Source organism: Sebastes umbrosus, chromosome 5 (genome assembly GCF_015220745.1).
Source record: "Sebastes umbrosus isolate fSebUmb1 chromosome 5, fSebUmb1.pri, whole genome shotgun sequence".
In the NCBI taxonomy this organism is placed as follows: domain Eukaryota; kingdom Metazoa; phylum Chordata; class Actinopteri; order Perciformes; family Sebastidae; genus Sebastes; species Sebastes umbrosus.
The window spans coordinates 577,015-600,430 of NC_051273.1; the positions used below are offsets into that span (position 1 = coordinate 577,015).

At 43.8% G+C, this 23,416-nt stretch overlaps 1 protein-coding gene across 3 annotated transcripts in view; it reads right to left on the reverse strand.

The window, feature by feature from the left end:
• Positions 1–2,235: 2,235 nt before the first annotated feature.
• The window catches only part of atp10a (ATPase phospholipid transporting 10A), a 55,525-nt gene continuing 34,344 nt past the window's right edge, over positions 2,236–23,416 (reverse strand). For all 3 annotated transcript variants that reach the window (XM_037771048.1, XM_037771046.1, XM_037771049.1), the window contains exons 12-22: positions 17,032–17,135; positions 15,644–15,770; positions 14,314–14,498; positions 12,090–12,453; positions 9,883–9,959; positions 8,567–8,692; positions 7,275–7,475; positions 6,180–6,260; positions 5,913–6,017; positions 3,803–3,990; positions 2,236–3,675 (exon numbers count right to left, since the gene is read on the reverse strand). In XM_037771048.1, the coding sequence (XP_037626976.1) occupies positions 3,054–3,675; positions 3,803–3,990; positions 5,913–6,017; positions 6,180–6,260; positions 7,275–7,475; positions 8,567–8,692; positions 9,883–9,959; positions 12,090–12,453; positions 14,314–14,498; positions 15,644–15,770; positions 17,032–17,135 (2,180 nt within the window). In that variant the 3' untranslated portion in view covers positions 2,236–3,053. The remainder of the gene's footprint in view (positions 3,676–3,802; positions 3,991–5,912; positions 6,018–6,179; positions 6,261–7,274; positions 7,476–8,566; positions 8,693–9,882; positions 9,960–12,089; positions 12,454–14,313; positions 14,499–15,643; positions 15,771–17,031; positions 17,136–23,416) is intronic.

Sequence of the window (23,416 nt, forward strand, 5' to 3'; positions counted from 1 at the left end):
CATGCCACAAAGAGGCACCGTGTGCAAAAACAGACCTCATAAATATCATCTCCACCCACACGAGATGCTCCTCATGAACAAATACAGCTTCAGCATCGTAGGAACACTCTCAGATCTCTTATCCAGTGTTAAGGCACATATACTATTGCTTACAAAATACAGAATATATAAATGATCTTTGGTAAATGATACACTTTATAAAAATGTACACAAGAGATACAACAATTATAAAATATTAAAGGTGCTGCTGCTTCAAATGCTCAACGATATAGACCCTTTTTACAGCTGACGTCATGATGAGGTCACGCTGTTACACGGAGGCTAAACTAAGGAAAGACTGGAGGCTAACGCTGGCAGTGGGCTAACATTAGCTGGAGGCTAAACAAAGGAAAGACTGGAGGCTAACGCTAGCAGTGGGCTAACATTAGCTGGAGGCTAAACAAAGGAAAGACTGGAGGCTAACGCTAGCAGTGGGCTAACATTAGCTGGAGGCTAAACAAAGGAAAGACTGGAGGCTAATGCTAGCAGTGGGCTAACATTAGCTGGAGGCTAACCAAAGGAAAGACTGGAGGCTAATGCTAGCAGTGGGCTAACATTAGCTGGAGGCTAACCAAAGGAAAGACTGGAGGCTAACGCTAGCAGTGGGCTAACATTAGCTGGAGGCTAAACAAAGGAAAGACTGGAGGCTAATGCTAGCAGTGGGCTAACATTAGCTGGAGGCTAACCAAAGGAAAGATTGGAGGCTAACAAGGAATAAAAACCTTTTCACATCCGAGCAACAATCCTCAAAGGCAATTCTAAAATAATGCCAAAGTGCAAATTTAAAACTTTAAAGCCGCATCTTTTTACATGTTTTGGTTTTCCAGCCGAGCTCCAGCAGAACAGAAGAGAAAGTCATCAGCACACGAGACAGTTAAAGGGTTGGAGAAGGACCTTCAAGTAAAGGCAGCTTGTTGTTAACCTACTGGATGGACAGCCCTTAAAGGAATAGTTTCACATTCTGGGAAATACCATTTAACTTTCTGACTGAAAGTTACGTAAGAACATTGATACCAATCTCATGTCTGTGTGCTACATATGAAGCTACAGCTAGGAGACAGTTAGCTTAGCTTAGCATAAAGACTAAAAACAGCAGTATATAAAATAAATCTGCGTAGCATCACCTCTAAAGATCACTAATTAACATGTTATATCTTCTTTATGTAATCAGTGTAAAAACTGACGTATAAAAACAACACTCTGTGGTTGTACAGGGTTTTAAGCCGGACTGTTTGTTGGCCGGGTGCAGTGACTTCTTGGAGTTTTCACAGTGACAACAAGACTCAAGTTTTTGAATGGATTAAACGAACAAGACATAAAATGCTGATTAGTGAGTTTAGAGGTGCTGGTAGGCAGATTAGGTTAGCTTTGGATGGAGCTAGCTGCTAGCCAGGCTAGCCTCTAGCTTCGTATATAACGAGTGGCATCAATGTTCCCATGTAACTCTCAGTAATAAACAGACTGTATAAAAAGTGGACCGCCGTTTTGAAGCCTCGAGTTCGACTTTTTGGCCATCGCCATCTTGTTTTTTTTACCGTCTCCATCTTGGTTTTTGGTCAACTAGATTTTGGCCGTCGCCATCTTGGTTTTAAATCGTCGCCATCTTGGTTTAAAACCTTCGCCATCTTGGTTTTTGGTCGTATGGTTTTTGGCCGTCGCCATCTTGGTTTTTGGTCGTATGGTTTTTGGCCGTCGCCATCTTGGTTATAAATCGTCGCCATCTTGGTTTAAAACCTTCGCCATCTTGGTTTTTGGTCGTATGGTTTTTGGCCGTCGCCATCTTGGTTTTTGGTCGTATGATTTTTGGCCGTCACCATCTTGGGGTTTAGCCGTTGCCATTTTGGTTTTTAACCGTCGGCCATCTTGGATTTTTGCAACCAGAGGTGACACGAGAGGGCGGAGCTAGAGTACAACCGAACGCTGAATAAAACATTTTTAGGCGACCAAAATGTCGTAGTTGTGAGACGAAAACACGGACAACTCCCAGACCGGACAACGCCGTGGTAGCGACCTGTCAATCAGCAGGTAGCTCCGCCCTAAAGCATCCCCTGCTTTATGGTCTATCTGACTCTAAATGGGACCATCATTTACTAAATGAACATCATGCTGTATTGAAGAAGACTTGAAACTAGCAATTGAGACCATAAACTCATGTTTACAATGTTTACTGAGGGAATAAATCAAGAGAGAATCAGAGACGTCTATACAACCAGAGGAGACGCCCCCTGCTGGCTGCTAGAGAGAACGCAGGTTTAAGAAACTTCAGCTTTGACTGCGGAGGTTGACGCCAAAACACATATTTCCCACAATGTCAAACTATTCCTTTAAAATGAAACTGGCACTGCTGAAACAGATCTAAAGAGTCAGTGGACACACACACACACACACACACACACACACACACACACACACACACACACACACACACACACACACACACACACACACACACACACACACACACACACACACACACACACTCAAACAGAGCATCATTACTGGTAGATCGTTGCTGTATAAAGACTGGGATTAACTCTGATAATGAACGATGATATCTAAAGTGAACAGCTCTCATAACTATTCAGTGGAATGTTTCAGTATGACAGAAGAGAAACGGACGAATCCAGCAACCAGACTGAAACGTGCACTGATTCACGTAAAGATAAAACTCTTTAAGGATCTGCACTGAGACGCGTTTCTCTGTTCAGGAATACGATTCATGACCGTCTGAAGGCATTTACAGGCGAAGCTGAAGAAGAAGAGGAGGAAGATAAACTGTCTCCTCTTCATCACGTTAAACCTGATCAACTACTGAGATGCATCTTTGAGATTTACAGGATTAAAAAACAAACTAAAAAAAAGGAACGGGAGATAATTCCAGTTCTTCCATCTTCAAAACCTCAAAAATATAAAGTACCTATTTATAAAAGAATCTCCTTAAAAGTACAATAACATTATAAACATTTGTTTTTCTTAAAAATCGTGCAAATTGGAGTCTTTAAGACTGAGAGACATCACAAGGTGGTGTGCAGTGAGTCTGTCCGCTGTGCTGCTGGATGAACGCTGTGGTCAGACGGGAGTCTTTCCTCCAACGTCCTCGTGTATTTGACACACTGGGCGTCTCCGTCGGCGGGCAGGTTGAGCTGGACGCTGCCCGTCTGAGACAGCAGCGGCGTGGAGGTGATCCAGCTGGACAGACTCAGATCGGACGTCTCTAAAGTCTTATCGAGACAGTCTTTGGTGGAAGGCGGCGGCGGCGGCGGCGGCGGCGGCGGCGGCGACGGCGGCTCCCCTGAGAGCTGAGGAGCGTCTTTGGTATAAGGAAGTGTGTCTTTATCTGTGGGACAGAGGCCTCTCTCAGTGTCTGAGGGCCCCAGCGGGCGTCCCCGTCCATCTGTCTGTAAACGGGGCCACTGCGTCGTGTCGGAGACGCTCCTCTGGTGTGTTCTATTCCAACCTGTCGGCGAAGGCTTGCTGAGCGACAGGAAGGGAGGCTCGGGGCTGAGCGGCGACCCCGCCTTGACCCCGCTGAGGCTCAGAATATTCCTGCGGGTTTCGGCGGGGAGTTTATCCAACTGTCTTCCAACTTGGACGGGGCTGGGAAACAGCGTGCCCTGACACGCCCTGTAGAAGTATCTGGAGAGGAAAGCAGAGCCAGACATCAGGAGAGGAACGCTGGAACGCTGCTGGATAAACACGGAACACATCTGGTACGGATAGAAGCCGCCGCACGGCTCAGAAATATCTGGGTGGGTGTTGTTACCTGGGCAGCAGCGCCGCTACCGGCGTGACGACACAGAGCAGGTAGAAGAGCGGGTCCTGCAGCAGCCTCTGTATGGTCCAGTACGGGTTGGAGGGCGAGTAGCAGGTGGGACAGGAGGCGTTGTAGCACAGAGCCACGGTGAAGAACAACGCCGTACTGAAGGCGATGGACAGCCAGTTCATCCACGTCTACACGGGAAACACACAACCACAAGAACTGACTATTATTATTATTATCATTTTTTGTGGGAAACATTGATTTAGTTTTCTAAAATAATTACAACAGATCAGGACGAACATTAAAATTATTAAAAAAATCTAAAACATAAAAAATTAAAAGTCAGTTCTTACATATTTAAGATTATTATTTAATTTGTCTTATAGGCTCTGTAACTATAGAATTTCTTAAAATGCAAATAAATAAATACAATAAAATAAAACAAATGGTGCATTATCTGTCAACTATATCCTATGAATTAATATTTATGTAATAAGTTATTTTATTTGTTTTTTTATTTCTTATTATTATTATTTTCTCTTTCATTGATTATTATTTTTATCTTATTTGTATTTTATTCTATTTTGTCTTATAGGCTCTGTGACTATACAATATCTTAAAATGCAAATAAATAAAATAAATGGTGCATTACCTGTTAACTATATCCTATGAATTGATATTTATGTAATCAGTTATTTTATTTTTTAATTTCTGCTTATTTTCTTCTCATCTGTTTCATTAATTATTATTTTATTTATATCTTATTTTATTTTGTTGTAGGCTTGGTGACTATAGAATTTCTTAAAATGCAAATAACAAAATAAATAAAATAAAATAAATGGTGCATTACCTGTCAACTATTTTTTTCTCCTCTTATTATTTTATTTTGTATTATTTGTATTTTATTCTAGTAGGCTCTGTAACTATAGAATTTCTTGAAATGCAAATAAATAAATAAAATAAAATAAATGGTGCATTAAATTGACCTTCATAACTTCATACCATGGAAACGTCTACAAGGAAATAATATTAGTAACAGCAAGTTAGTCGACCCAATGAACGAAAGAAAGAAAAATAGAATTCATAGACATAAGATGGAAAATAAAACCTGTTTTTGTGAATGGAGTCTGGTGGCTTTGAAGAGAGCGTGCGTAACGGCTTCAGTTCCCCGTCAGAAAGGTCTGTCTGACAGCGAAGTAAAGAGGTGGAAATATTCTAAATATAGCGAACACTTAAACTGATATTGATTATTTTAGGTTTCTAAAATATGTTTTGCTGCTGCCTCCATCCACAGCTGTACATTACTTTGCTCCCGTGCTGGTTCTCCTGTCTGTTTCTCCAAACTCCATCTACTGTAGTAACACACTGACTCTGGAGAAGAAGCTCATAGAACCTCAGTGAGAAACACCTGAACTGTCCCTTTAAGACGAGGAGTCATCACACACATATTGTTTATGGAGATATGAGCCGAGCTGACGAGCTGACAGACGTCTGACGGGCTGCATTATAGAAAACGCTGCGGCGGCGTATCGTCCTCCTGACACACACACAATCACATAATTAATTACAGCCTCACAGAGCGCTGCCTGCTGTCAGCCACGATACCTTTAACTTTACCCATCATGCATTATGCTCCCGGAGGGTGGACGCTGCTCGCCGTGAACTCGTCTCTGCACGTCCAGCAGGGCAGTTAGAGAAAAGGACATTATTCATGCAGGCTAAATTTACAGCCTGGGCGTGATGGAAGAGAGTCTGATCCAACGCAGGCTCATAAATATAAAATGGCTCATGACCAGGACCGCCGGGCCGTTTACCAGAACCGCGGCTGGATACCGGAGAACAGAACCGAGGCAGGAGGGAGTGGGGGGGGTAAACAGGTATCTGTGTGGAGAGGTGGTGAGCTGAGATGGTGGAGACAGTTTACAGACGGACCTGGACACGCTGTCAGGATGATATATTCAATCTAATCAGCTGGAGTTAAATATCCATGTGAGCCGTCATACCAGCGCTCCTCTCACAGAGCAGGACGACGATGATGATGATGATGATGATGATGTCAGAGAGAGAGAAGAAGCAGTTCTGACAGAGAGAGAGAGAGACGACCATCTCTTACCCAGGTTTTGGTCTCAATGCCGAGATGAACCAGGATGGTGAGCAGAGCCAGGGTGGTGATGGGAGTTCCCCACGTAAACAGATCCACGTCAGAGTCAGCATACGCCTGGGAGGAAGAGGAGAAGAAGAAGAAGAAGAAGAAGAAGAAGAAGAAGAAGAAGAAGAGGGAGAAGAAGAAGTAGAAGAGGGGACGGGTTGAACAGAGTCAGTCAGATCAGTAGCGGACCGACAGAGTGAAGACGAGCTGATGAATGAACAGCAGACTTACGAAGTAGGGGATGAAGAAGCAGATGAGACTTTGGTAGAAGGCGTCGATCATGTTCATCCAGAACATGTATGGCTTATATTCCTGCAGGTTCAAACACATTAACACTCATCAGACTCAGACAGAAGATTTTAGACTCCTAAACATAATCTATATCAGTTTAAGTGTACGCTGTATTTAGAGTATTTCACCTCTTCACCTCGCTGTCAGACAGCTCTCTCTGACGGGGAACTGAAGCCGTTATATCGCTCTCTTCAAAGCCACCAGACTCCATTCACAAAAACAGTGATTTAACCTCTCAGAACACAGGAGTAGCTGGTCTACAGCTGCCCAATGGTACAATCCCATTGGCTTTTTATTGAAGGAACCCAGGGCGATGCTAACTTCCTGGTTGGCCTACAAAAAAAATCCGTCTTCCCTGCAGCTCTCCATAGTGTGACACACTGAAATCACACAATAACACACACAAACAGACCAGAATACTGTGTTCTGAGAGGTTAAATTACTGTTTTTGTGAATGGAGTCTGGTGGCTTTGAAGAGAGAATAGATAACGACTTCCCGTCAGAAAGGTCTGTCTGACAGCAAGGTCAAATACTCTAAATATAGCGTACACTTTAAACTGATATTGACCTCCATCTACTGCAGGGAATACACGGACTATGGAGAAGAACCTCACACACTTCAAGACATCCAAACTATCCCTTTAACTCTCTGGAGAACGTAAACGTCTGTACAAGATTTCACAGCAATCCTTCAAACTGTTGTTGAGATATTTCAGTCTGGACCAGAGTGATGGATCGACCGCCAGCTCAGTAAAAATACCACATTAGACACTTTCCTCCAAACATACCTCTTCTACTCTGAACCCTACACACATCACAGACATCTAATCAGAATAGCTTTACTCAGTTACATCTCAGGCCTTTATCAGCAGACAACTCAACCATCTCAAAGAGAAATCCATCTGTAAAAAGAAGCTCAATAAAATAGTTTTGCTGAATTAGATTTTGTATATCTACCGTCTGATCTTCTTTAATCACAGATGTTTCTCCACTAAGAGAAGAAGAAGAGGGATAAATAGACGAGTGGTACCGGACCTCAGAGTTCTGGCCGTTGACGTAGAGCTGAGGTAGTTGTTGCAGCGTCTCTGCAGACACGTCTTTGTCCAGCGTGCCGGTGATGAGTTGTGGGAAGGCGGAGAACATGAGGTTGAAGAAGATGAGATACCACTGGTCGATCATGGCCGAACCGGAGAACCCGCAATAGAACTGATACCAGAAGATGAGCGCTACGAACATCTGTAGGAACCAAAGAGATAGAACAGGGATGAGTTCACACGAGGAGGCCGGACAGCAACAACAAGAAAACTCAACACATATCTTTTTATTTGTCAACTACGGAGGCCCTGAGAGGCAAAAACAATAATCTGGTGATCCATTTGATCTAAATTATTTTCTCTCCTGTTTGTGACTTAAGAACAGTAAAAAAATGTTGTGTGAAAGTGTTTGTTGTTGTAATACTTATTCCGACCACTAAGTTCCGTTTTTTTTCTGTGAAAAAGGTGACATTTTATTTTTCCAGGCATGTTTTTCACTTGTTTCCAGTGTGAAAACAAGTGAAAAAAAATTTTAGGCTGATTTTTCTAAGTTACGTTTTTTGTTTTTCTTTGGCTGTGTGTTTGTTGTTGTAATACTTATTTCAACCACTAAGTTCCTTTTTTTTTCTTTCTTTGAAACAGGCAATAATTCTTTATTTTCTGTGTCTCTTGGCTGTTTTTCTAAATTACTTTTTTTTGCCTCTGTGTGAAAACAGGTGAAATTTTTTTTTCCTTTTTTTTGTCATAATATTTATTCTGACCACTAAGTTCCCTTTTTTTTCTGTGAAACAGGTGGAATTTTGTTTTTCTATTTTGACTATGACTTTTTTCTGACATTTTTCAGACTTTTTATTGGACATTTTTCTGAAGTTTGGAGCGTTATTTAACCTCCTTCATGACCAGCTAGTATGACATGGTTGGTACCGATGGATTCATCAGGTTTTATAGTTTCATATGATACCAGGATCTTCACTCCAGCTTTAAAACTGAGCCTCTTCCACCTCTTGTGGCCAAAATGAGTATTACAACAACAAACTTCACCTGGCAAAACTTTTTTTCTCACCTGTTTTCACAGATGAAAAAAAAATTAAAGCAATTAGTAAATTCATCCTGTCAAAACAGATTTCATAAACAAGAGAGATAAACTATTTATATCAGACTTAGAAAATGAATTGTCAGGTTCCTCTCAGAGCTTCCGTACCTCTAAATCACATATTTCTATTATTTAACTGACTGTTGACATTCGTCTCTGAACTGATGAGACGAGTAGAAGCAAAAGTAAAAGCAGCTCACAGCGTTCTTGTAGAAGAAGTAGAGAATCATGTTGGCCAGTCGTGAGTAGCACCAGTGACCGTGGACCAGCAGGAGCTTCTGGAGGTACCGGAACCGAGGGAGGGCGAAATCGCTCGCCATCACCGCCTGAGAAACACCAGAAACACACACAGAGAATCAGTCTCCATCCTGAACTCTCTCTATCGCCCTCACACCATCAACACACGTGAGTTATTAGGAGTCAACGGGAGGTAGTGGCTGACCCCGCCACACGCCCGCCTCGTCTTAATGAACCTTTAGTGAGAATCATCTTCATCGTTCCAAAGCAATAAACCCTTAAACGCTCCTTCAGGGATTCATCCTTCAGTCTCATCCATCAACATCTGAAACTGAACCCTCCCTGCAGCCACGCCAACGTTTAGAACTTACACTTAAACGGCGCCGCCCAACCTGTTATGAAACGTCTCAACTGTCTACGTCAGCCGTCAACGAGCGAAACAACAGCAGGCGCCTCGCTGGGGGGGAACGGGGGTGTTAATCATAACGCAGAGCAGAAATGTGAGTCTCAGCACGCCGTGGCGTCCTGGAGAGTGACCGCCGTCTCATTAAGAGCAGGTCTGATTAACGGTGATTAATGTGGCAGCCCAGGTCAGGACAGGATACGGAGGCTGTAACAGATGTAGCCTCCCCTGGACGTTAATGGGGAATCTCCATCATTGTTCTACAGGATCACCTCTCTGGAACGGGAGCGAGGGGGGGGGCTTCTTCTCTAAACACGCTAACCGCCTTAGCCGTGGTGTCGGCCGTGACCTCGGAGCAGGAGAGGAGCCGGTGTGGATGGAGTCTAAAGCACTAGGCCCGATGGTCATAGTAGCACATTTTGCGTTCTAGTAGAACCCTGAAATATAAGTATGCACCAGAACATATTGATGTATAAAGAATAATAACAGATTACTATTAATCATTTCAGGGGTTATTTGGGATGTTTCGGGGTAATGCATATATTTAAAAAAAAAACAAACACACGATGCATTCGAATACTGATTTGGACGTCGGTTACCATGGCAACAGTGGAATCTATGAAGCCTTCGGGGTCAGCCTTATAAAGCGCCTCCATAAAGAGTTCTGCTTCTCTGCAGGACGCGAGACAGAAACCTGCTGACTCAGCAACACTCAGCCGTCCTGTCAGGAGGACGATGAGTACGGAGGAAACACCGTTAACTCTTCTATTCCCCTTATCCTCCATCCTACAGCTCCTCTGAGCATCTCCCCCCCGGTGTCACCCTCTTCACCGGTCCCTCCCTCTCCCAGTCCCGTAAGCTCTGGTTCCTCCTCACCTGCATGCCCTCCTGGCCAGAGATGCCCACGCCAACATCCGCTACCTGGATCATGCTGACATCGTTGGCCCCGTCACCTGAGATTAATGAGATCAATGTAGAGAGAAGAGAACACAGAGAGGAGTCAGGAGGAGAGTTCACCAGCAGCCTGGAAGCAGAAAGGACGTTACTGAGGCTGTATTGTTGTATTATTGTGGATGTGGGAGGACCGTCAGTCTGTCACAGAGCTGTCAGATCAACTGTTATATGGTGTGTTTGTTATTCGCTGCTGTTCATCAGGTGTTCTTCATCAGATCTGGTTTTGTTTTTGAAGGCTGTGGAGATTTGTGTTTCTTCTGTTGGTGGGCAGACAGAGTTTTAAGGATTTTGTTTCCACGATAGTGAACCTGACTGGAGTCGGCTCAATATGAGAGAGAGGTAGTTGGTGATGAGAGCTCACTCAGAGGTTTGTGTTAGTCGGCTGTTCCAGTGAGATCAAATCTATCCAAACACACACTGGTACGGCAGCAACGGGCACGGAAACAGCCTCAACCAAAGACCTGAACTCAACAACGCTACCTCATGACCAGTAACCGCGGCAGTGCTACTGCAGGGCTGAGTGAACTCTTCCATTCTCCAGGAAACGTGCGGCAACATGCTTCGAGTTCAGGCTGGTGCACACCAAGGGTAGAGTACGCGCAGGGAGGCATCTGATTGGTTCTTTCCAAGCGGGCCGCGAGGCAGTGATTGGTAGACGTTTTGACAGGATTACAGCAGCTACTGATGACGACTCTTTTCCTTTTTCAGAGCTCATCAGTAACGGATCTCTGTCGTATGTTACATATGTTAAAGAGGAACAACGGCCGAACACTGATATTATTCTGGAGGCTAAACAACACCATGGAAACAAAATAATGCAACTTGCTGATGTGCGTGTAAACAGAGACTAACTGTCAGTGGCTGTTTGAACGGAGTACAGAATATAAATACACATGTTGTCACTTTCCGAATCGACTTCTAAGACCGGGGATCGCTCTGGTCCAGTGGACAGAACTTTAATAAACTAGAACTAGAACTGCTGGAAAACGACAGAAGTCAGAAGGTGTGACTCAGTTTGGTGACAACGCCAACACATGTGAAAAGAGACATCACGAAAAAAATGTGTGATTGGGAAAAAATGACTAGAGCTATATTATATTAGAGCTGCCGTCCTCCCAGAGGTGGAGATAAACATATAGACTCCAGTAGAGGGTGGAGGCTGGGATTAGAGCTCTGATAGATATTAGAGGTGTAGAATAAAGTGTTCCTGCTAACAGAAGCAATGACAGGAAAACGCTGCGCTGGCAGAAGCAGGATTCTCCTGAGAGCAGCAGGAACAAATAAATATATAAATGAATGTAAAGCGGAGAGAAGTCACAGTGACTCCTCATGTCACCTCCGTCAGACTGCAGCTTCATTAAACTACAGGCTTTAATTACTAAGGTGTCCTATAATAATAACAGAGAGAGGTGTTTATGATGAGTGGGCACTTCTTTCTAACATCTCAAAGTCATATTGACTCTGGAGTCGGACCACTGGAAGAAATATCAAACCGGTTTGATATTAAAGGAGCCGAGTGGAGGATTTAGAGATTCTATCTTCTCTCATGTGTCGGAGAACTACGGTGGTCGACGTGAAAACGTGAAAGTCTCTCCAGAGCCAGAGTTTGGTTGGTCTGTTCTGAACAAGCCATAATTCACTCTCTATGATCTATTCTATATTGATGTGAAAAGATCTCCTTCTAACAAACAAACTAATTTGCGTTAACGTGTTATTATCACGTTAACTTTGACAGTCCTGAATAAAGCTTCAGCTCAGTCAGGTTGAAGTTACAGGAGAGTTTCTGAGTGTTTATTGAGTTGATGTTTCCATCAGTCAGCAGCTGTGAGCGGCGGCTCAGACGTCTTTTGATCCGTCTGGATGCTACTGGATCTCACAACCTGGTGATCGCCTGAAGGTTCAATAGTTTCATCTATTTAATAATAAGGAATTATTTACTCTGAATTGAGCTGATTTTAACCTCCAGTTTGTGTCTGACATCAAAAACACAAACACAAAACATCTGGACTGGAAAATATTTCATTTCCAGTCCAGGTTGTTTATTCCCTGAAATAAAAAGGTGTGTTAGTATCTGGACGTGTGTCTGGTGTGTCTGGTGTGTCTGGTGTGCATGTTGACCTTCTACTCACCGATGGCGAGAGTCATGACCTTCAGCTTGTTGCGCACCAGTTTGACCACCATGCTCTTCTGCAGCGGCGTGGAGCGGCAGCACAGCACCGAGCGGCAGCTCCTCGCCACCGCCAGGAACTTATCCTCCAAACTCTTGTCCAGAGCGTAGGCCAGGGTCCGGCCGTCGATCACCAGGCCCAGCCGGAGCACCGTGAAGCCAGCGGTGTGGGGGGAGGAAGAGGAGGAGGAGGAGGAGGAGGGATACAGCTCAAAGGGGCTGAAGCTACTGCTGAAGGTCTTGGCGGCGGGCTGGTCCGAGGAGCTGCAGAGGAATTTGGCCTGGATGTAGTGTAAACTCTCCTCCAGCAGCAGAGCACACGCCTCCTGGTTCAGAGACAGACACCGGGCGGATGGAGTTCAGGATCAGGGCTCTGACAGGTTTAATACAGAACTGCCCGACCTGCTGCACATCTGGCAGACAGATGTGCAGCAGGTCAGAACTAAACATCGCTGGTCAGTGAGGAACAGGACTATATCATGTTAATGGAATAGTTACATATTCACACTCTGATGGTGAGTTAGACGAGAAGATGGACACCACTCTCATGACTTTCTCTTTGGACAGAGCCAGGCTAGCTGAGAGCAGTATTGATCTTCTCATCTGACTCTCTGCAAGAAAGCAAAGAAACTAATAAAACTATTCCTTTAAGAATATGAACATTACACATCTGGAGGGAAACAGCAGCTTACAGGATTTATCAATATTTGTATTTAACATGAACTAGATTTAGTCTCCAGCCCAAGTGATGTTTCTGATTTATATCTATTAGGACACGACTAAAGGCCCTTCACACCTACCGGGGTTCATCTGAACCAAACCACAATTACAGGTGTGAAACTTCTTAACGGGCGAACGACGGGACGTAGGTGATGAAGACGGGAGTCAGGTGATGACGACAGGACGTAGGCGATGACAACCGGACGGGGGCGATGATGGGACGTAGATGATGACGACAGGAGATAGGAGATGACGACGGGACGTAGGGGATGACGACGTAGGTGACGACGGGACGTAGGCGGTGACGACGGGACGTAGGCGAGGGCGACGGGACGTAGGCGGTGACGACGGGACGTAGGCGGTGACGACGGGACGTAGGTGATGACGACGGGACGTAGGGGATGACGACGGGACGTAGGTGACGACGGGACGTAGGGGATGACGGGACGTAGGTGACGACGGGACGTAGGGGATGACGGGACGTAGGTGACGACGACGGGACGTAGGTGATGACGACGGGACGTAGGGGATGACGACATGACGTAGGCAATGACGACATAGGTGACGACGACGGGACGTAGGTGAGGACGATGGGACGCAGGCGATGACGATGGGATTAGGTGAGGACAACGGGATGTAGGCGACAAAACGCAGGCGACAGGACAAAGGTGATGCTGGGATGTAGGCGAAGGCGACGAGACGTAGGCGATGACGGCGGGACTTAGGCGACGGGACGTAGGGGATGACAGGACGTAGGTGACGACGACGGGACGTAGGTGATGACGACGGGACGTAGGGGATGACGACGGGACGTAGGTGACGACGACGGGACGTAGGTGATGACGACGAGACGTAGGGGATGACGACGGGACGTAGGTGACGACGACGGGACGTAGGTGATGACGACGAGACGTAGGGGATGACGACGGGACGTAGATGTTGACGACGAGACGTAGGGGATGACGACGGGACGTAGATGTTGACGACGGGACGTAGGGGATGATGACGGGACGTAGGTGACGACGACGGGATGTAGATGTTGACGACGGGACGTAGGGGATGACGACATGACGTAGGCAATGACGACATAGGTGACGACGACGGGACGTAGGTGAGGACGATGGGACGTAGGCGATGACGATGGGACTTAGGCGAGGACAACGGGATGTAGGCGACAAAACGCAGGCGACAGGACAAAGGTGATGCTGGGATGTAGGCGAAGGCGACGAGACGTAGGCGATGACGGCGGGACTTAGGCGACGGGATGTAGGTGACGACAACAGGACACAGGTGGTGACGACGTGACGTTCAGGTGTGAAAAGGTCCTCAGAGTCTACAGGCGTGATGGCGTGATGGCGTGATGGCGTGATGGCGGCTCAGTGAGGCTGTACAGCGGTGCCGTTAGCTAAATGCTAACGTCAGAATGCTAACACTTGGTGGCTGAAACCCTTTCTTCTGCCGCTCACCTGAGAATCAGCGTTCAGCGTGAGGATCTCCTCCTCAGGGTCCAGCAGCTTGCAGGCGTACGCGATGTTGACGGCCGTTTCCTGTTTGTCTCCCGTCAGCACCCAGATCTGCAGGCCGGCCCTCCGCAGAGACTCGATAGTCTCCGGCACGCCGTCCTGCAGCCGGTCCTCAACGCCCGTCGCTCCTGTTGGTGAAGGAGCACGCCGGTGACAAACCCTCCAACATCAACACAGTATTAAAGTATAATCTGCAGCAGCATAGCCTGGCTCTGATCCATCCAGACTCCATTCAGAAAACAAGCATTTTAAAACATTTTAAGACAGACGTCTGCTTGTCGTCATGGTAACGGACCTGACAAAGCATGAATTCAGACTTTTTACTAATCAGCATCATTATGTAGTTATTTCAGCATCATTTTCATCTGTTTATTGATATTAAATCACAGCTCAATCTGTTTATTTTGGGTTCATACCGCAGTAGAGATGTGTGGCTGCTAGATACAGTCAGTGCAATAGCGCTGTATGTGAATACAGCTCGCCGCCGGGTGACGTTATGAACCCAGACATGACGGTGTTTTGTTTTTGTGACATATCTGGGACTTCACCAACATGTACGAAGCTGCAACAGTGGTTATTTCCTCCATGGTTGATGGAGGAAATAGAAGTTGTTGGTATCTATGGAGACAAGCTCCTCCTCCTCTCTGGCACAAAACACAAACGATACCGGCGGTCCAACTCACGCGAGTAAAGCGAGATGTTGTGAATGCAACAGTAGCGAGCCCTACGTCGCCTCTCACTGGTCTCCATGCAGTTCTTATCAAACCGTTTTCATCCCAAGCAACTTAGAAGTTGGCAGAAATGGCGGAAAGAAAAGTTGTTGGTATCTACGGAGACAAGCTCCTCCTCCTCTCCGGCGGTCCAACCCCCCCCTCCCCCCCGAATAAAGCTAGACGACAATTACCTTCACTCTTGGTCTGAACACGGCAAAACTAACCGATGGAGGCAGCGGTAGACCAACTCCTGTGTTCTGAGAGGTTAAATTACTGTGTTTGTGAATGGAGTCTGGTGGCTTTGAAGAGAGGATAGATAACGGCTTCAGTTCCCCGTCAGAAAGGGCTGTCTGACAGCGAGGTGAAGAGGAGAACATATTATAAATATACTGCAGCACTTAAACTGATATTAAATAATCTGATTATTAATTAAAAAAAACTCCTAATAATCTCTTTAAATAAATGAATGAATAAATGAATGAATGAATGAATAAATAAATAAATAAATAAATAAATAAATCAATCAATCAATCAATCAATCAATAAATAACTCAAAGTACCCAGAAGCTGGAGGTTTGTCTCCAGTCGCAGTGCCGAGTCAAAGAGCAGCTCCTCTCTTCCCTGGATGGCCGTCTCCGCCTCCAGGTGGCGCTGCAGCCAGCAGGCGTACTGCTCCTTACTCAGGACCTGACACATGAACACACACACACACACATATATATATATATATATATACATATACACACTATCGTCTGTTAAAGTAGTGGAGCAGCTTCTCCGACATGGCGGAGGAGGAACCAGCGGAGAACGTGAGACCTTGAGAAGCTGTTTTATCACGTCGGAGGATGTAATGAGGACAGAAACTAACAGGCTGGTAAAGAGACGCCGACTGCAGCTGAGACATGAAGAATTTGAAGTTCATGTGATCGTCAGCGCCGAGCAACAACCTGAAACATCAACTACGACTTCTGAAGACGGGTTAAAGCCTCCACCACTGGATTTATATGATATTTCATATTTATTTGAGTCATTTCCATTTTCATAAATTTATTTACTGGTGCTTTTACTTCTACTTGAGTACTAAACACGGGCGGGCGAAGTTAAAGGAAATCAAAATAAATGTAAAAATACTCCACTCAAAATAACTCTCAGCATAACCCAATATATCTATTACTAGGGATGCATCGATACCGATACCAGTATCAGGTATCGGGTCTGATACTGTGCTCATGTACTCGCAAAACGGCTCCGATACCACTTTACGGCAGCGTGACGTTAACCTCTCGTCACTATCTTTCGGGTCCTCACGCTCCACCTCCCCGACGGTGCTGGGGAGATGGGCCGGTGGTGCGCCCGACCCCGCGGGGCCGGGATCCCACCTCAGGCGGTGCGCGTCGGCCCTCACTTTCATTGCGCCACGGGGTTTTGCTTGCACCCTCTGACTGGCGTGTGCGTTAGACTCCTTGGTCCATGTTTCAAGATGGGTCGGGTGGGCCGCAGACCCCTGACACCTTTTACGTGGGCCGAGCCCCGCCCTGGGGGCACGACGCGGTCGGGGCTCTCTGAGGACAATCTGCCCCGGTCAACAATCGCACCGGGAACAGGGGGCCCCGTTCCTCCCCGGCGGGGGAGTGAGGGCGCAGCGAGCCCTTTGTCCACGGTGCGGGGAGGTCTGGGCGGGGAGCGCCGTGAGCCACCTTCGCCCCGAGCCTTTCCAAGCCGACCTAGAGCCGGTGGCGGCGCACCGCCTCGTATGCTGGACTCCCCAGCCTGCCGTGTGTCGCTCACACCCTCCAGCTGGCTGTTAACGAGGCTCTTTAGACACAGAGAAATACTCGTATCGGTACTCGGTATCGGAGAGTAATCCCTAGTGGAGATCATTCTGGTCTCATCTGTGTTCTGATCAACAGTAGATAATGACAGACAGTTCTGGATCCCTCCTCGTTACCTTCTTAGCGATGCAGAGCGTGCGGAGGCCGTCAGCGGCGTACAGGTTCAGGTAGTTCTGGGTCCGGCTGACGATCTTTTTCTGCCGTCTCCCTTTAGAGTTTCCTTTAAAAACAAAACAGACAAAACATTTTTTAGGGAATTTGCACAAGTGGTTCCAGACCGGCTTCTTCCACATGAAGCACATGGACGCCATCTGTCTTCACACCTAAACTAACCACCACGTCTGCTGCGCCTCGCCTCAATGTATTCAGACCGCTCAGCGAGCTGCGTCCGGACCACACCGAGCTAAATGACATCAATTATAGAAACATAACTCATCTGTTTCATTAACCGTATTAATGGTTTTAATGTGGTTGATTATTACATGTTGATTTAGAGGCTTTAAAGTGTCGTGTTCTGTAGTAGAGTCTTGGTTCTGTGTCTCTCTCTGGCAGGAGGACGGAGCTCCAACAGATCGGCGTTATCAGACTCAGCAGCCAACAGTCTGATCACTAATAACACAACAGCTCAGCTGAGAAGAACTCATTAACACTAAAAACATTTTATTTAATGTGATTAAAGATCAATTCAACACTGAGGCAGGTCTCATGTTTGAGTAACAGGGCTGTTAACTTGTTTACCTCTAGATCATGAAAAGAACGAGTAGAATCATCACTTCTAGAGACTTTTACTTTGGAAAATCTCTAAATGAATCCAGTAAGAATGTTTGATTTTCAGCACGTATGTAGTCAGAGACGTCCTGAAGCCATTGACAGGTATTATTTATAATAAATATTATATAACTTCCCTCACAGTTTAGTGGTATTTTCACATGTAATGTAATGTTTTATACTTCTGGTGAATACAATCCATCAATCTGATTTCCATAGATGTATTTTGTATCTACAGTTCCCTTTGTTAACACCTTATTCTGGATATTATTTTTTACTTTTTTCTGACATTTTTGTTTTTTTACTTTTTTCTGTCATTTTTCGGGCTTTTTTCTGACATCTTTTTTTGTGACATTTTTGTAACATTTTTCTGACTTTTTTTTAAAGAAATTTTTCAGATACGATAACGTTTCCTGTCCGTGACAGAGTTAGCATGCAGCTTTAGCTCTGCTCTGTCTAGCTCTGCTTTTCCTGTCAATGTGTGAAACCCAAAGTGTTTCCATCCTTTACTGCATTTTTTATTTATTATTAGCACATTATTCCGATAGTTGTAGGTTATAAAAAATCTGCGTCATGCAGAGCTAAACATCGGACGTTTTTCGGATATTTTCTGGACATGTTGTTTTTACTTTTCTGGACATTTGTCGAATATTGGACATTTTTTTTACTTTTCTTTGGTAATTTTTCAGACATTTTTCCGGACATTTTTTAGACATTTTTTTCGGACATTTGCCGGACATTTTATCGAACATCTTTTTTTGTAACATATTTTGGAATTTTTTCTAATTTTTCTGACTTTTTTTGGACATCTTTCGACTTTTTTCAGATGCGATAACGTTTCCTGTCCGTGACAGAGTTAGCATGCAGCTTTAGCTCTGCTCTGTCTAGCTCTGCTCTTCCTGTCAATGTGTGAAACCCAAAGTGTTTCCATCCTTTCCTGGATGTGTAGTGTTTACCACGCTGGATTTAACATGGGAGGGTGCAGGTCGTATCCACGCTGACCCTCCAACGTTTTAGACTCTCTGAGGTTTGTTTTGGTTGACGGATACGGAACGGATATGACGTCACGTTACTCAGACTACCACAATAAAAGCGGTAACTTCCTTCTACCTCCACATAGACTCACATGAAGCAAATATCCATTCTGGTGTTAAAAACATCTATTTAGAAATCATAATAAAAAAATCTCGATACATAGATGAATGGATTTTTCCCACCCCTAATAAGTAATATGTCAGTTTCACCGTGTTCACTAATATTCTTGTTGTTTGTGACAGAAACTCTCTCTCCTCTGTGGATGTGAGAATTAAAAAGTCTTTCCAAGGAAACAGGAGTTTGACTAATACCTGGCGGCGTTACAGCCTGAGGTGGAACTTCACACAATGTTTATTTTTCCTTCTGCTGAAATTCGGAAAATCCACCTAAAATAGGATTTGTGTCCTGCATGTTGAAAGTTCCCTCAGGAGGTTGTTTTTTTTACCATTAAACACTAAAGAGCAATGATTTTATGTGCAGCTCCCCGTTGGCGTCCTCTGTGGTGATGTAGTACTCATCCCAGCCAATGGGTGCACTTTATTCCACTGGTCAACAGGTGTAAAGAAACACACTAATGCACCAACAAAGGCAGAGAAGAAGAAGACTACAAGCACGTTTACATGGATTTAAACAATGTAGGTCACTGTAACTGTTCTATGAGGAAGGAAATACATTCAGCACGTTTGTTATGTTTCATTCACACCAATAACCAAGTCCCAGATACGTCAGAAAACCAAACGCCGTCGTTTCTGGGTTCATACCGTCACCCGGCGGCGAGCTGTATTCACATACAGCTCTATTGCACTGACTGTATCTAGCAGCCACACATCTCTACTGCGGTATGAACCCAAAATAAACAGATTGAGCTGTGATTTAATATCAATAAACAGATGAAAATGATGCTGAAATAACTACATAATGATGCTGATTAGTAAAAAGTCTGAATTCATGCTTTGTCAGGTCCGTTACCATGACGACAAGCAGGCAACTTTTAAAATGCTTGTTTTCTGAATGGAGTCTGGATGGATCAGAGCCAGGCTACGCAGCTGCTCCATCAACACTCAACATGACGTCATCTAGAGACGTTGTAGTTTCTACCAGAGACAGTCTGTGGGTTCTACACAGAGTTTGGTCCGCTCTCTGGACAGAGATGATGGACTACATTTATTGGATTTTTTTTTACTTTTTTCGGGCATTTGTCAGATATTTTTCTGCCATTTTTCGGACATGTTTTTGACTTTATTGCCGGGCATTTGTCAGACATTTTTCAGAGTTTTTTTCAGAAATCTTTTGACATTTTTTCTGACATTTGATGTATTTTTTTGGACATTTTTCAGACATTTATTGGATTTTTATTAAATTTCTGACTTTTTTTTACATTTTTCTGACAAATGTTTTGACTTTTTTTCGGACATTTGACGGATTTTTTTTTAAAAATTTTCAGACATTTATTGGACTTTTTTTTTTTATTTTCAGACTTTTTATTGAACATTTTTCTGCTTTTTTCGAACAATTTTTGGACTTTTTTCAGACATTTGTCGGATATCTTTAGAATATTTTTATGCCATTTTTCGGACAGGTCTCTGTACAGATATGATGTACTATCGTAGCTCTGGGTGACCACAGACACACACTAGATTTATTTCCTATTTCACCACACAGCGACACAACAATTCCTCGCTTGAGTTGAAATATTTCAACTCCCGTAAATAGGTGAATGATGCAAATTTCACGTCACATCATTCACGGTTGTGTCTATTCGCCTCTTTGCATTGACTTTGTGTGTAATAACGCCACGCGTAAAGTTCCCTTTGTTCTCTCTTGTGTGAATGCGCCATTCGACCTCAGGGACACTGAATGTAAACTCTACTACTAGAGCTCCTTTAAACCTACAATAAGTGATGTTAGTGAGGCCCTACGCAGCCTCTAGTAACTCTCCTAACAAGCTGGCTCTGTTTCAGAGTTATTCCATCCACTGTTAATATGAACAAAAATGCCTATTGCAGCTTTAATTCTATTAATAATGAAAATAACTTGATTGTGTCAGAGAGTCAATCTGTCTGTTGTGTCATCATTATCTAAATATAATTAAATTCACGAACAGTGGAAGATTTTCTATCAGTGAAAAAGACAAATCAATGACATGAAGTTGTGTTTTAAGGTGGAATTAGCTGTTAAACAGGAGTCTGCAGCAGCAGTGAGACTGGAGTTAAATTGTGTTTTAAGGTGGATTATCTGTTAAACAAGAGTCTGCTGCAGCAGTGAGACTGGAGTTAAGTTGTGTTTTAAGGTGGATTATCTGTTAAACAGGAGTGTGCTGCAGCAGTGAGACTAGAGTTAAGTTGTGTTTTAAGGTGGATTATCTGTTAAACAGGAGTCTGCTGCAGCAGTGAGACTGGAGTTAAATTGTGTTTTAAGGTGGATTATCTGTTAAACAGGAGTCTGCTGCAGCAGTGAGACTAGAGTTAAATTGTGTTTTAAGGTGGATTATCTGTTAAACAGGAGTGTGCTGCAGCAGTGAGACTGGAGTTAAGTTGTGTTTTAAGGTGGATTATCTGTTAAACAGGAGTGTGCTGCAGCAGTGAGACTAGAGTTAAGTTGTGTTTTAAGGTGGATTATCTGTTAAACAGGAGTCTGCTGCAGCAGTGAGACTGGAGTTAAATTGTGTTTTAAGGTGGATTATCTGTTAAACAGGAGTCTGCTGCAGCAGTGAGACTGGAGTTAAATTGTGTTTTAAGGTGGATTATCTGTTAAACAGGAGTCTGCTGCAGCAGTGAGACTAGAGTTAAGTTGTGTTTTAAGGTGGATTATCTGTTAAACAGGAGTGTGCTGCAGCAGTGAGACTGGAGTTGCGTCACCATGACACAGTAACTTGTGAACCCAGAGGGTCTCCGGTCCTCCTCCAGAACCACCACGTGTTCTGTTATTAGACTGAATGGAGCCTTTATGGAGCTCATACTGAGCTCTAACTGGCTGCTTTCACCCGACGGGGAAACAAAGTAGTGAGCTGTCTGTGAGGAGGAGGACACACCCTGTCGGCCATTAGAGCAGCTGGACTGGGACACATGGTGGAGCAGGGGGGACGCCGGTCCTGATGGAGTCCCTCTGCTCTTATGAACTCTGTGAATTTAAACTATAAACGTCAGCATGGTGCCGGCTCACACATCGCTCTATAGACGGCTTTAAACATGATAAACCACAATCAGCACAACCTCAATGCAAAGAGACCGGCCTGGTCCTCTTAATGGAAAAATCAATACAATAAATCATATAGACCTCACGTCAGCTGGAAAACAGGCCGGAACAAGATGAGTAGAGAGGAAACAATGAGGATCGTAGGGGTTAAGGTTATCAGTTCCTTCTATTTATTATTATAAGCACATTATTCTGATAGTTGTATATTATAAAAAATCTGCATCATGCAGGATTCAACAACCGACATTTGTAGGACATTTTTCTGGCTTTTTTCCCAGACTTTTTCAGACATATTTTAAACTTTTTTTGGACATTTGTCAGATCTTTTCTCAAACATTTTTTTGATTTTTTTTCAGATATTTTTCGGACCTTTTTTTTTTTTTACATTTTTCCTGACGTTTTTTTTTATTACTTTTTTCGGACATTCCACAGACATTTTTCAGACTTTTTTTCTTTAACTTTTTTTGGACATTTGTTGGATATTCTTTTGGATATTTGTTAGACTTTTTTTCAGATTTTGTCCAGACGTTTTTTCTTTTTTTTTTTACTTTTTTCGGACATTTGTTGGATATTTTTCTGGCTTTTTAAAAAAAAAAAAAAAAAAAAAAAATTGTCGGACATTTTTCAGACATTTCTTTCTTTTTTTTTTTTTTTTTTTACATTTTTCTGACTTTTATTTGATTTTTTCTCAAATTTTTTTTTGATTATTTTTCAGATTTTTTGACTTTTTTCATATATGTTTCAGACGGTTTTTTTTTTAAACTTTTTTCGGAAATTTGACAGACATTTTTTTTTACTTTTAAACAGGTTATCAGTTCCTTTTATTTATTATTAGCGTGTCTAACAATAAGGATTCCCCGGGGCAAGTAAAACGCCACGTCAGGCTAGTAAATCTAGCAACTCACTTGCCCGATAAAAAATAATCAAACTCATTGTTTTTCCAGAGCTGATGACTGAAGAAGCTACGGAGTGAGCCATCTCACTTTCTTCTCATCTCTGTTGGGAGTCGAGGTACTCGGTATCGATCGGACACTCGAGAGAAAATGGTGGTTGGTAAAGACAAAGTTTATGAGCTGGAAGCACAAGCGAACCTTTAAATGATCCTGGAAACAAGAGTTTATTTGGTGGCGTTGGATGTGGGCCAAACTCCAGATTAATTTACTTAAATAAAGATTAAACATGACAGCAGATCCCACTGTTCTGATTGAATAAAAGAGTTTTATTCATATGGTGGTTTGTTCTTTATACTATGAGAGTTTTCCTAATATTAGATAAAAAAAAAAATCGCAATATATTGATTGGTGACCCCTAACCCGTATCATGATACGTATCGTATCGCCAGATTATTGCCATAGACATACAGACATAGTTGATAAGAGTATTAGATACAGATCTCCTTTAAGGTCCATTTTGAACAGATAATAAATGTGATTAATTGTGATTAACTATTTTAATTGATTAACGGCCCTAATAAAACCACAACATGGTCTCAGTCTGGTTGAA